At 49.1% G+C, this 13,843-nt stretch overlaps 1 protein-coding gene across 3 annotated transcripts in view; it reads left to right on the top strand.

The window, feature by feature from the left end:
* The window catches only part of CHST13 (carbohydrate sulfotransferase 13), a 49,923-nt gene that overhangs the window by 6,791 nt on the left and 29,289 nt on the right, over positions 1-13,843 (top strand). Inside the window, exon 3 of one of the 3 annotated variants that reach the window (XM_029996137.2) lies at positions 8,368-8,500. Coding sequence is in view for 1 of the 3 variants with exons in the window: in XM_029996136.1 (XP_029851996.1) it covers positions 10,665-10,758 (94 nt within the window). In the remaining 2 variants the exon portion in view is untranslated. Of the gene's footprint in view, positions 1-8,367; positions 8,501-10,597; positions 10,759-13,843 lie in introns of those variants that run through there. The other 2 variants (XM_029996138.2, XM_029996136.1) reach the window with 2 other exon arrangements.

Genomic DNA, 13,843 nt, shown 5'->3' on the forward strand with positions numbered 1-13,843 from the left:
GTCCAGCTGGTGTTTTCTGAGCATTGAAAGAGATAATCGCGTATTGTTTAAATTCATTTCTGAAGTTTGAAAACCAATTTCTTTTTAAGACTGTCCAGTTCACTAATTGAACCTCTGCACAGAAGCGTATTCAGTTTCTGCTGTAACCTGCTACTGCTGCTTCTAGCTGTAGCTTTAACCGCAGAAATAACAGCCAAAAAAAAAACCCCTACTATTTGCTTCATTTTTTTTTCTAATTTTTTTTTCAATGACACTGACTGCACTGTTAGTAGGAAAGAAGGTTTAGGGAAGGCATATGACTGTGCTTTCTTCCTCAGCTGAGAGAGGCATTTGAATTCTCTCTGGCTTTGCTGAAATCACAGTATTGCTGAGAACATCTGTAGAAAAGAATAAGCTTTTTCTCTCCCCCCCTCACTGACAGCAAACTTCAGAGACGGTCAGGCTCATGGGTGTTTCTGTGGATTATTTTAGCTACACTGAAAAGGGTAGAGCCTGTCTCGTTGCAACCAGCTGGAAATACAGCAACTGCTTTAAAAGTACAGGAGTTAGCTGCCATCAAAATATAGACCTGGTAGCAGTCAGACTGTTCTTTAACATTTTCAGCAGTGCTAACATTACAAACCAAGTGCTCTGAGGGGAAGTCTGGTCATGCCCTGAGCAGTGCAGAGCATCAGTAACTCAGCCAGCCAGACCATCTGCGCTTAAATGGGAGGACACCTTGTTGGTCATACTGGTACCTCCTCCAGAGTCGCCCACGGTAGGGCGACAGGCATATTCTCGCTGGGCTGCAACTAAAAGCTTTTGGAAGCTGAGACTTGGACTCACAGGCTTAGGTTTCTGGGAGCACACGATGCAGAAAGTCATGAATCATCACTCCATGGTTAACATCTGCAAGAAGAGGCTAAGGCATGACCTGCAAACCTTTGATCTAAGTTGTTTGGGCTGCAGTCTGCAGGGCTACTTGGGCTGTTTCTCCTGAATTAATTGTGGTAGTAATAGGAGCTCCAGCTGCAAATCCAGTGCCCTGTCCCCTTCTGTCTCTGATGGACTGTGCAAACAGTGGACCAAAGTCCTTGTTTGAAAGATTTCTTTATAAAAGAGAGGAGCCAGACGGCTGGGCTTTCTCTGCAGTGGCTCAGAGACTTGGAATGTGCTTTCTCCACTCCATACTAAGCTGATTTGGTAACTTTCCAGGATTAAACTTCTTGCAAAAGACACCTCTGGATAGAGTTTCTGGAGGAGGCAGACACCATGCCTCCTAGATATGCCTCCTAGACATTATGGGTAGGTGGCTGTCTGATTTTAGCAGTGCTGGAGTTTACTAATGCAGATATAATTCAATTAGGGCACCCAGAGGATTGGAGAAAAGCCTTTATTATTTTTAGTCTAAATAAAAATAGTATCTCAGGCTTCCCAGAATAGTGAAAACACAGTGTGTCATGGACGATTGCTGGACAAAGAATATTTATATGCCTTTTCAGACAGGGTTTCCATGAAATAGAAGATGTTTAGATTGGATTTGACCAGCCCTGTCATGTCGAGGCATATGCAATTAGTTCTCTATGCTTAAAATTGCAGTAACAAACCTGTGTTTGACTTTGTGGCAGTACGTGCAGGATACAGCCTCACAAATGGTATTTAGATGATGATTATTTTAATCGTACCCCCTTCAGTAAACAAGAAACTCTGTATTTAGTCATGGGGGAATGTTTCAGCAGTACTAATGGGATTTAGGAACCTAAAGACTCATCTAAATGTGGTCAGTGAGGGCAGTACCTAAGTCACGGGGCTTTCTTTGAAAACATCGCTCCATACTCTTGTCTTCTTTCATTCTCCTCTTCCTCCAGGGCCAGGCTGCTTCCTTGTAGGGACTTTCAGCTATGTCGGCATTTCTGGATGGTCTGGTTCTGCTGTCAGGATGCGGGCTGCTGAGGGGAGAAGGGACAGACCTGCCCAAGCTTCCCTGATGCAAGAGGGACAAGAACATACAGGACCTCTGCCCCTGCCTATAACACAAGGTTTTAAGGAGAAAGGGAAGTTTGTCAGCATGCTGATTCTGTGGTCGAGGAGACTTTTATAGCACTGCTCTGACCACTGATGGCAATTTATGTTGTTATTTACAGTGTGGGTTTTTTCCCTTCCCTTTGTATTTGGAGCCACTTCAGATGGATGTGTGCATAATAGCAGCAAAGTGAACGCTGCAGGGAAGAGAGCTCTCTCCAGCACGCAATGCCCCGCCAAGCTGAGAAGCTGCTTCGTTTGGCCATGAGCAATTCTTACCACATACACCCCCTCACTCCACTCTCAGGGACAAATTTGCCATCGCTCAGACCTAGGGAGTTGGAGAATGAAACACCCTAGATCACAATTTTGTGCTCATTGCTGCTATGCTAGGAAATGGGACTCTCTAGATGAGGTATTTAAACTAGGGTCTCTCTCGTGCTATATCTTGGCTGCTGGCTGGTTGGATATGGAAGATCACAAGACCAGATCATTTGGTCCTGGGGTTCTGGTCATGAACAAGTCAACATAAATAGATGAAAGTCCAGGAAACACGACTTTTCACAGAAATACCTGAGCAGTCTTTGCTACCTGCTCTGCTCCTAAGATACCAGGCTTGTTTGTGCTACTGAGTCACACGCTTCCAAGCAAATAAAGCCCAGCTTAGAATAATCTGTTTTATACCTTTTGTGAAGGTATAAAAGCATGCTGTTAACAAATTTCTCTCTATCGAATGGATGTATAGACTTCCTGGACGTGGTCCCTCGGCTGGGATAAAAATGAATACAGTCTCTGAGCAAATGCTTACAGCAGCCAAAGATCTGGCCTTTTCATTACAGGCTTCAAACTAACAATTCTGGGCTTGCAAATACATCAGCAAAGGCGCCGTGCCTGTGTGGGCAAACACTCCCTCCCTCTTAGTTATCACCAGCTTCAGCCAAATGGTTTAAAGAGCACAGTGCTCAAATTGCCCTAAAATATGGAGAGATCTCCTGATGGCATCTCCAAGCCCCTGTTTCCCCATTTTGGGAATCTTTTGAACGCAAACCGTGCCCGGGCTCCAAAGAGAGAATTTTCTGTTCTGACATGGTGGAACTGTGGTCGCAAGGTCAGCACGTGGTGCAGGTCTTGTGCCCCATCTCACCTGCCACTGCTGGGGAGGTCCAATAGGACCTGAATGCAGGCAGAGGCATAACAGATCAAGGACTGCAAGCACTGGACTCCCAAATACCCTAGCAAGGTCATGATAAATTACTGTGAGGTTTGGTGTTGCCTAGTAATGCAGACTCCCCACTGTGTTCCCCCCAGTTGTAGACAATACGAAACCAAAGTGCAGGCTGGTTTCTCCTGTTCTGGGAGAGCTTCAGGGGAGCAGGTAATAAAACTCAACTCATTGTGTCTTGATGCTTTGCAAAGTATTTGAGCGTTAGCCACGACACCAGACAAACCTCTTCCTTTCCTTAGCCTTTGCCCAAGGGAAACCCAAGGGATTTCTGTCTGAGAAAAGGCTTTCCTGGGGACCAAGGCAGGAATGCCCCACAGGAGACGAGGGCTGTCACAAGCCTCTACCAACGTCCACTCCAAATGCAAACTGTGCTCCTGATTGATAGCATGCCTGCAAAATAGGTGTATCTGCGTCACTGTGCATGAAAACAGCTCTTCTCACCACCACACAGAGTAAAGAGCGTGTACAGTGAGTGTTTGTTTCGTGGAGGGGTTTCAAAACAAACTTTGGACAGCTGTTAGTCACTTCTCCTGGTGTATGGCTGGAAGGCATCGCGATGCTACACTGGTGAGTGCAGTGAAAGGGAGCTGGGGGCTGTGCTCATGTGGCTTTTACTGGGTTTAGAAGATGTTCATCAGTCTAACAAAAGCCGGCAGCTCCTCTACTGCCTGTTACTTGGCTTCAGTACCATCAGTATCTTGTTTGCGATGCTGCGATACTTGAAACAAAGAGATTTGTGTGCATGCTTTGCTTTCCTAGAAGTTAAGACCAGCTCCCAGGGGCAGACTGCCTGGCTGTTGTTTACATGGACGCTCTCCAGCGCTAGTGCCACCGGACTGCCCAGTTAAAACACGCTGGCGTGCATGTGGCATCTCTATTCACCAGTCTGAGCCCAGTCGTTTCTACCAGGGGAAGCACCACATCCGCAGAGAGGGATGTCCCAGTCCTGGTGTGGGTCTGGCCATCATGAGAAGAGCCTTTTTTCTTTGGGGAAGACTGGTTGTGACTTGTTTTTAATCCCAAACTCAGGCAGTAGGGCAGTGCTCATAACCCCCCAGGGACTTAAATATTGCTGTGCTGCACTGTGAGGTGGCGCAGCAAGGCGTGGGATGCAGTCAGGCTTTTCCATCTGTTCAAAAAATTACGGGCTTGGGCCCTTGAGAGCCCATCCTGCCCTGAGGGATTTGGGTTCATAACTATAGGAGTATTTGTATTTTTTTTCCCCACAATAGGATTTGGTGTTATTTCTTGGGATTTGCAGCACAAGGTAAGAACGAGACAGAAGATATTTTTACCAAATAGTAAATATTCAGTGGCCACTAATCCTAAGAAACCTGCGAGAGAAGGTAATTCAGGTCCTTTGAAAAGTCTGGCAATGTACCTGCTCTGAGTTAGGTGTTTGTGAGCCAGGTAAAGCCCTATAGGTTCTGTTCCAGGAGTTTTTACCCTTCCCTTCAGACCCCTCATGAAGTTGCAGATACAGTTCTTCCTTGGAGGAGGCAACATCTTAAGGAATGAGAAGGAGAAATTTCCACCTCCAGAGGGAAACTTGAAACACATATTTTTCTTGCAAGACCTATTTGTGCTGGAAATGGTCAGACTCCTCTTTCCCAGCCACTGTAATCAGATGGTAAAAAAGAGCACCTAGTATACAAGTCCCTGCTCTGTGCAAAGCCTTGCTCGCAGGAGATCTATTCAACACAGTAGAAAAATTACTTCTCTCCATCTCCTCCCTCTGAACTGTGTTTCCTTGCAGTGCAGGAGAAGCTATGTATTAAGTCATCTGCTGCGCACTGACATATGATGGGCAGGGCCGTGGCGGTAGCTTTGCTCCAGGGCTTCACAGCGTTCCCTTGAGCAGAAAGGTCATTAGCTGCCTCCACCTCAGCCGTGCAGCAACATCACAGCATCCCCTTCTCTCTGTATAACCCTGCACGTAGCTGTTACAGGGATGGCAGATAGAGCTGACCAGTTGCAGCCAGTGCTTTGGGCAGCAAGGAGAAAGGCTGCGGCTTTCTGCTGTGAATGTGCAAGAAATAGCAGAGCACGAAGCAAACACTGACCACAGGAGTGAGTCTTGCACTCCTGGTGGGAGGCTTGACAGGTTTGCTGCTTGTGCTGTCGGAAGCAACTGCAGTTCCCAATGCTGTGCTAAGATGAAGGGCAACTGGCTTTCCAGTGTATATCTGTAAATCACGTCCCTCCCTCATGCAAGCCTCTAAATCAGACATCAGCAGAGAACAAGCTCCCAGCTGGTAACAGTACATAAACTAATGAAATAGAAATGCCTGGTACAAACGGCAAACACGGTTCCTAGTTGCCACCACTGAATAAAATGGTTGATGGGAGTTTCCATCATACCAACGGCATTTCCAGTAGATGCAAGCATTGCAGGCAGAGAGTAGTCCTCAGAGCCTGTAATTTAGTTTGCTCCCATCACCACTAGTGCTTTTAAAAGAAAACAGCTGCTGGGGTTTTTTTTTTAGGCCTTTTTTTTTTTTTTTTTAATTGTGGCAGCAAGAAAGTTAAAGGAATGATCTCTTGAAATCTATTTTGACAGAGGCCAGCATTTCACGATACGAAGCGAGAGCCCGGTTTTTAGTTTCTTGGTCTCTAGGGAGATTTCCCAGATCAGGAGATAATTGCAAAAGGAACTCTGGGAAGTGATTAGGGTTTTGTTTGGGAACAGAAAGGTCAGCAAGGTATGGAATTAGCCAGGTTTCAATATTAACTACTGAGCACCAGATACTATTTGCACTATCCTAACCCTCAGTACTTTTTTTCTGACAAGGAGTATGAACCTGCTTAACTTTAGGCAACATACACTGTCATACCCACCAAATCAGTGCAATTCCCCGGGGTGTGGAGTGTCTTTGGGATCAGCTGCTTATTCCCTGCCCTGTCACCCTGAGACCAAGGAGATTTCTCAAGGCATCCGTGCTACTTTGTATGAACAAATGGCAAAATCTGGCCATAGATTTAAAAGATTCATCAAGCATCTTGTTTTATTATACATACTTTTAAATCTCCAGTTACCTCTCCAGAGGCATTTAATGTAAATTCTGCCTTTTATCCAACCTGTTTCTTTTATATACTGAGCCTGCAAATATTTACTCCAGTACTTAATGGTGACAAGTCCACCTCGGCATGATTCTCTGCTGCTTTGAACTATGGCTGTTGTATATCAGTGGAAAGTGGGCATAAGCACTAGTGTTTTGATGAAATAATATTTGAAAACTCACATTCTGCAGGTGAAAAGGACTACAGGAGATGGTTGAAAATAGCGCACTGCTTGAGAAAGCAAGCATTCCACTTTGGTGCTATTAGCAGAATTGACTTTTCCTGGTTAATACAAAATGAGACAGAACCAGACACCCTGCTTGTCTTTCAAGGCAAAATGTTGTGGGTTCCAGTTATGACAACGATGGCTCAGGTAAGGTGGTAAGAAAAATTTTTGAGGGTTTGCAGAGCTGGAAGGGATTGCTTGGCAAGATCATAAGGTGTCCATCTCAGGGAAAATTTCAGAACAAGCTGCACACACGTCTGCTCAAGTAGGGAATGAGCTGGGGCTTTGCAAGGTCCCTCTCAGCTGGCACATTACAGTGATGCCATAAAATTTAAAACAAAGCATTGAGTATCAGGATACACTGGGGCCTGTAGAAATCCTGGAGGCAGGGTGCTGTCTAACGCAGTTCTTAGAAAACAGAGATTACCCACGGTCATCTCTGTGAGTAGCTGCCCAGCTGCTGGTCTCTGAAGAAAGCCTGTCCTGCATCAGTGTAATTTCTTACATATCTGCCCAAGCCCTTGCTAGCTTGGTAAAACTCGGGGGCTCTGGCAGCCAAGGCAGCGTGCACTGGAGCCTGGCCACCAGCAGATGGAGGTCTCACCAGCATGAGGCCAGGGTAAATTATTTCTGTGGCATTCGGACTCCACAGTTAAGTAAGTGGGTGCAACATGCGCGCTAGAAAGGCTTCTTTTCACAGTAGCTGGAAAACCAGGACTTGGGGAGGAGTTCAGCAGATTCCTCAGTTTCTAGCTGAAACTAGCTGCTGTTTAATTTCCATTCAACATGGTCATCAGACCAAAGCTTGGGGTTAATCTCACTCAGTGGCACCAAGGTCCTGGGAAACAGCAAGGCATTTGGGAGAAACCTGCTGAGAAGACAGTAACGAGCACTACTAATGAGCGGGGAGGGACTCAAGCATGCACTGCATCAAAGGCACAGCATCTTTCTGCAGGCAAAAAGCACCCCGTCTTCACCTACAAGTCAGATGCAGTTCCAGGCCTCGGCAGTAACAAATAATTTTCCTCCATGCCATGTTATTAGTGCCTTTTGACCATTATTCTTGGTTATCAATATAGCCTTTACAGTCATAAATAGCTCCAGCCATGGTCTGAACCCCACAGCGCGAGGCACCGTGTAGACAGGGAGCAGCATGGCCCTTCCACGGGGAGTTCACAGCCTGGCAGGGAAGGAGCCATTGCCATTCTCCAGCAAATATTCGTTTCTCAGTTGTTGCAATTAACGTGGCAAACCGGCAGATTAAGAGAGCCAGGCTCAGTGCTCGCCCACGGACACGCTCACTTCACATGTGCCGCTGAGCAATCATATTTTCATATGTGCTTTGTGCCTCAGTTGTTCTCCAGTCACCAGTGGTACCCGGGGAAGTAGAGAGGGTCTTCTCCAGTGCAGACTGAATCTGATGATTCCCTTAGAAATAGGCTTGGGATAATAATTTGGGAGTCTGAGAGCTTGGGTTTAATCCTCTGCCCTTCTACACTTCTGGGGTGACCTTTCTTCTCAGGTAAGCACCAGCCACTGTTGTCTGCCTTACGAGCTGGGGTTGCTCGCTCTTTTCTGTATGGTGGGGCTGCAGGGGAAGGGGGGTGGTACAAGACATCAGCATGTGGGACCAGGGAGGTTTCTCAGATGCACAGAACTAGGCAACAGCAAAGGCCTGACCTCCCGGCATCTGGTGCCATTGCCACCCGACAGCTCTTACCGTAATGTACCTCCCCTGCCTTGAAAATGTGTTTGTCCTTCTAAAAAGGGTGTTTTAGCATTGGAGCCGATCATATTTGCAGCAGAGCCCACATAAGAATCCTATGAAATCTTCATGGTGTGTTTCGCCTTCTAGCCCCGCGGATCTGAACGGCACGTTCACCTCGGACTGTTGGAAGACCAGCCTTGCATAGCTGATGTGATCACAGATGGCCCCGGCCCTGCCCTCCGGGTATGAAATACAGACAACAGTCAGCAGGACGCAACAGGTCAGTGTCTGAGTTTGAACTGGGGTGTTTTACTGTATTTTCTTTTAAGGAAATGTCCAACTATAGGTGAATTTTGGTCACTTCTACTGTTCTTATTTCTCCTGCTGAGCCCAGGGAAGCTGGGCTAAAGGGATGATTATTTTCGTTAGCTCCTCCGCGAGCCTTGGCCTAGATTTTCCAGTGTTTCAGTACTGGGAGATGCAAATAGTGCAACACTCACCAACTGTCTAAGTGCCCCTTCCAGCTCCTGCAAAGCTACTGGAAGGGGGTTCCCACTGCACGGGCTGGATATATGCCTTCAGTCTCTGCACTTCACTCTGTTCCCTTGAGAGGTTCAAGGACAGCAGTGCCAGACATCCCTTTTGCTGTAGCGGACACCCAGAGAACCACTCCAGTCTCTTCTAATGCTGACAAAACCCATAAGTCTTCATTCCCCTCTGAGGTTGTTGGAAGCCTCTTCAGAAACAAAAATAAAGGGAGGTCTCACTTTGTAGTGCATCCCCAATATGACGGTAATGCCTGTAAGCAGGTATCAAAATGTATTCGCACACACCAGTCCCTCCTCCCCACCTGGACTCAGCCAGCCCCTTCGTTCCTTGGGTCTCTCAGCCCATCTTTGCACGTAAGGCAGATCCCAGCTCTTTGCACGCTCGCCAGGGCGGCCAGAATTGCTGCACCACTTGCAACAGAGAGCAACCTGCCTCTGCAGAGCCGTTCCCAGCCAGCAGCCATCATTAACTCTGCCCTAGCACTGTCTGTCTCGCTCCCCAGTGGCAGGGGTTACAGTCCCTCCCTGCACAGATCCGACAGGCACGGGGCTCAGGAGCTGAGCTTATCTTTCCAACTGGTTACTGCAGTACTGGTTACTGCAGTTACTGGTTACTGGTGTGTCCTTGCGAGGAGGTATAAGCATATTCGGGTCTCAGCTGTGGTCTCGTTTCTGTTACCCCTCTCTAGACCATCCAACAGGGACTTTAAAGAGCTGTGTAATTTCATGGTCATAGCTCAACTTGGCCTGCAAGACGCTGCGTCGGTTCTTATTTCATTCCTTTACTGCAGTGAATTCTTCCTGCTGGTTTACTCTGCCCTAAATGAGGGCAGAATGAAGCCCAGCATGTGCACACACCCAGGCTTTCTTTGTCATTCCCAGTGGCTCCTCCTTGAGCTGTCCTCTTTATCTTAAAGCTAAGTATTTTGGGGATGAAGAGAGCAGCAGTGATTGACTGTTGTCAGTGGGACTCCAGCTGTCACCCTGGCTTTCTAATTTGACAAGTGGCCTTTGACTAGATCTTGAGTGTTTTACAGAGGTGGGTCAACAGCATTACTGCTATTTCAAAACTGGGGCAACAGAAGCGCAGAGCTTGTTTTGCCTGCAATTACGGAGCCTGGAGGTTAGAGGACGTGGTAAGAGAGCATTGTGCTCCTGCTTTCCAAAAACATGCAGAAATTAGTAGAAAATTACGTGCTCCTATGTAACTTTACTGCTTGAGTTAGAATTACTCAGAAGCGTTATTGCTTTCAGTTAAAGTCCGCAGGGCCAGGGGGTTAGCCAAAAAAAAAAAAAAAAAAAAAAAAAGAGGTGTATTTTAAGGCCACGAAACTTTGCGATGCTTACGAAGTAGCGAACGTGCTGAGAGAAGTCACCAGGAAACTCCCGCGCCCTGCCAGCACATCAGTAACTCTCTCTTCCCCTGCGCGCAGTTTTAAAGCCACCGCGGGAGTTTGGCGGGGAAGGGCGTGCTCCCGAGCGCTGCCAGGGAGCGGACGCGGCCCCGGCCCGGGAACCCCCCCCCCCCCCCAGCCCTCCCCCGGGGCCCCCTCCCGCCGCCGCCGCCGCCGCCGCCCGGCGGGGCTGGATGGGGCGAACCGCGCCGCGGCCGCCGGGCGCCGAGCGCCAGCCCCGGCGCCGCGGGGCACTCGGGGGGCGAAGTTCCCCTTCCCGGGGCTGAGCCGTCCCGGTGTCACTTCCTGCCGGCGGCGGCGGGGCGAGGCGAGGCGAGGCGGCCCCGGCCCCGGCCCCGGCCCCGGCGCCGGGCGCGGAGCGGGGCGGGGCGCGGAGGGGAGCGGAGCGGGAGCGGGAGCGGCGCCCGGGGCCGGCGGGCGCTTCGGCGGGCCCTGGCCGCGGGGCGCTGCGCTGCGCCGCGCCGCCGAGCCGCGGCGGAGGATGCGGCGGAGCCGGGCGCCGCGGCTGGCGCTGGCCGCCTGCCTCGGCTCGGTCCTGCTGGTCGTCTTCTACTTCCAGAGCGGCCTCAACCCAGGTGGGTCCGGCGCGGCCCCCCCCCCCCCCCCCGGCGAGGGGTGCCCGCGCTGGCGGCGGGACCCCCGGGACGGAGGCCGGGGGCCGGGGGCGGGCGTGCGGCGCCACGGAGCGGGTCCGGGCGGCCCCTGAAGCCGGGTCGGGGGCGGTGAGAGCCGGTCTGGTCCGGAGGGGCCGGTCCGGGGGGGGGAGTTGAAGTTCGGGTCAGCCGGTGAACTCGGCCGGAGCTCGCACGTTTCTCGGCCCAGAGCGTTGAACTTCGCTGTTGGGTTTGCTTGGAGCGTGTGACCGACCTGCCGTCACAGCGCTGCCGTTCTGCGGCGAAATCCCCGTTTCATTTTGAAAGCAACCTTCTTTGGGGTGACCGTCCCGTCCGGCGTCCCCGCGTTCAGCGAAAGCAGGGCGTGAAGTTGTGTAGAGCTTCGTGCAGTGCCCCTGAGCCTGGGCTGGGCTTAGGACAGAGAGAGGAGCCGCTGGGTTCCACAGGTGCCCGTTTCACACCCACGGCCACTAAAATTCCCGGGGAATCTGGTTGACTTGCTCAAGGGACTTGTTTAGTGTGTGCTCTTAGAAATATCTTCCACGTTGGGAAACAATTCAGAGCTAGAATATAAACAGTTTTGCACTGGAGGGGTTATTTATTTCCCTGCCTGCTTTCTGCTCTTTTGGGGAAATTAGCTCCTCTTTCCTAAGAGATGTTATTGGGTAATTCCTGTAGTTTTAACAATGTACTACTAATGTCTTCTGATTACAGCAGCAATCCATCAATGGGGCCTTTAAAGTTACGTCTTAAAACTCAGAGGACTGATTTGACTGAAATGTTAGTGGAATTTTATCAGCGTGGACTAAATGAAATGCGATTTTCCTTTTACAGGGGCTGCTCCATCACTTTAATGTGTTTTTTCCTAAAAATAAAAAAAAGGCTTAACTTGTTGGCTGAATAAGATTGAAAAGGAGTTAGGTTTCGGCAAGCATTTGTTATTTCTAGAAGAGCATGTGAAGTTTGTCAAATGAATTCAGTAATCCCAGAAGAGCACAATCAGCACTGTATTCCTTAGTAACTTTTTTTTTTAAAGGAACGATACATCCATCTTATTTTAGTATTGGGACTGTTCAGTAAAAAGTGCAGCACTGAATCAACTCTCATCTCCAGGACTCCTAACAGAGAGACGATAGCGTTTTACATTGGATTCGCTTTCTAGTATTCGGCTGGAAAATGTGGCTGTTTTCAGGACTCTGCTTTTCAAAAGGAGTCTTCTGCGTGTCTGAGTCAGCAGAACTTTCTGTGCTTACTTGACTTTAATCCCTTGCATGATCTCAACACAGTTTCATGCAGAGTTCCCGTCAGGTCAGAGCAAACCAGGTGACGGTAATGGTGATGGCATCTCAAGAGGGGTTTGCGGGATTTGGGGTCTGGAACACTCCCTTGAGAGGCGTTGGCCAGCTGAGGCTTTGGGAAATGCAGCACCCTTAATAGGCTGCAAGTCTGTTTCCTTCATATGGGGCAAGTGTGATTTTTGAAAGGTCCTGTAGATGGTGGTAAGTCTGGGGTAGGGATCCTCAACTGGTGGAAACCAGCGGTGTTTGTCACTCGGTGGAAGCTCATTTGCAAGAGTGGTGAACACCAGATTTGCCCCTTAAGGTTCACAAAAGAGGTGAATTAAAGTTATATTCATGTTCTCTAAAATCTGGTTATTTTCTAGCCGCATAATTGTCTCCCTGGGTCCAGCCTTCATTTTTGTGCCATTTCTTTCCCTTATTATTTTTCAGTTTACAGTTTTTCCTTTCCTCTTTAGTTCTGTGAAAAACTCACACTAGCAGAGGAAAGGTCATTACCATATACAGAAAAGAAGCAAGCTAAAAATTGCTTCTTTTTTTTATCCCAAAGGAAAGCAAACTCAGGCCAATTACTTGACTTTTAGAAGTTACAAGTTACAATAGTAGGTAAACAATTTGCAGACAAAAATGTCATCTTTAAAGTGATGGTTGCCTTGAGGTTATTTGGAGTTCTAGTTGTCTGGTGTCATTTGGTTTCTATATAATAATGAAGAAAAATGCTAGAAGAAGCAGCAGTGCTATGAGTTTCCCCCGGGAGCAGTCAGATCCTTTTCTCCGTCTTTAGCAGGATTCAGCAGGTCGCCTTTCCTGGGCCACCCATGGTCCGTTAGGTGTGACGTGCTGAATTAATCCTTGCTAACAGCACGTAGAGATCGAACCATCCTGTGACCAGGACAAGGAATACAACACGGGAAGAAAGACGATATAACCAAAACCCTTTAAGTTTGAGAGTGCTAAGGGCTCACTCAGCTCAGGGAGCAGGAATTAACTCCTCCGTTTGCATTTTCCACTTTTAACTCCATCTGGGCAGTTGTGCGCTGGCGTGGTTTGCACTGAACTCCGTGGCTGTGCTGAAATAAGGCTTTCTTGTTCTGCCCTAGGAACACCCACACACCAGCGTGTGCTGAAATAACTCTGCTCCTAAATGCCGCCGAGTTGGTTATTTTGGTGCTGGGCTGAATTTGTTTGTACTGAAGTCAGTGGCAGAATCCCCCGTTGTCCCTCCTGGAGGCAGAAACGGGCTCGGGTGTGTTTGCCAACCTCACTGGCGCTCAGGAGAGGTGAGACGGTCTCAGTGCTCCCCACGAAGAGCAGCCGCATGTGGGTTTGAGCGTGCATTGACTTCACATCCCCGATTGCTTTGCTTTGGCTTTCCGTGCTGCTGGCTGTACCAGTGGGCAGCCCCAGGGCTGTAGTCCCTTGTCCCTGGCCGTGGGGTGCAGCTGTACCCACGGAGTGTCCCCTGCTCACTTTGCGAAGGTGATGACCTGTCTGTCCTGTTGGCCTTCAGCTGTCTCACTGCAGGCTCACAGATGCATGGCCAGGGGCAGAATATCTGCATCGCAGGGAGGTGTTAAAGTGGTGCTGCGCACACTGGCAGGTGGGATTTACAAAGACTGCCACAGCGCGTAGTTAGGGGGTTTGGCTGGAGCAGACCTCTTCCAGCATCTCCAGGCCCTCCTGCATCTGGACTGGTGGTGTGGGCAGGTACGCCCAGCTCGTGGGCAAACCTCACGCGATCTCAGCTT

The sequence above is a fragment of the Aquila chrysaetos genome, chromosome 20, assembly GCF_900496995.4.
Source record: "Aquila chrysaetos chrysaetos chromosome 20, bAquChr1.4, whole genome shotgun sequence".
NCBI classification, from domain to species: Eukaryota; Metazoa; Chordata; class Aves; order Accipitriformes; family Accipitridae; genus Aquila; species Aquila chrysaetos.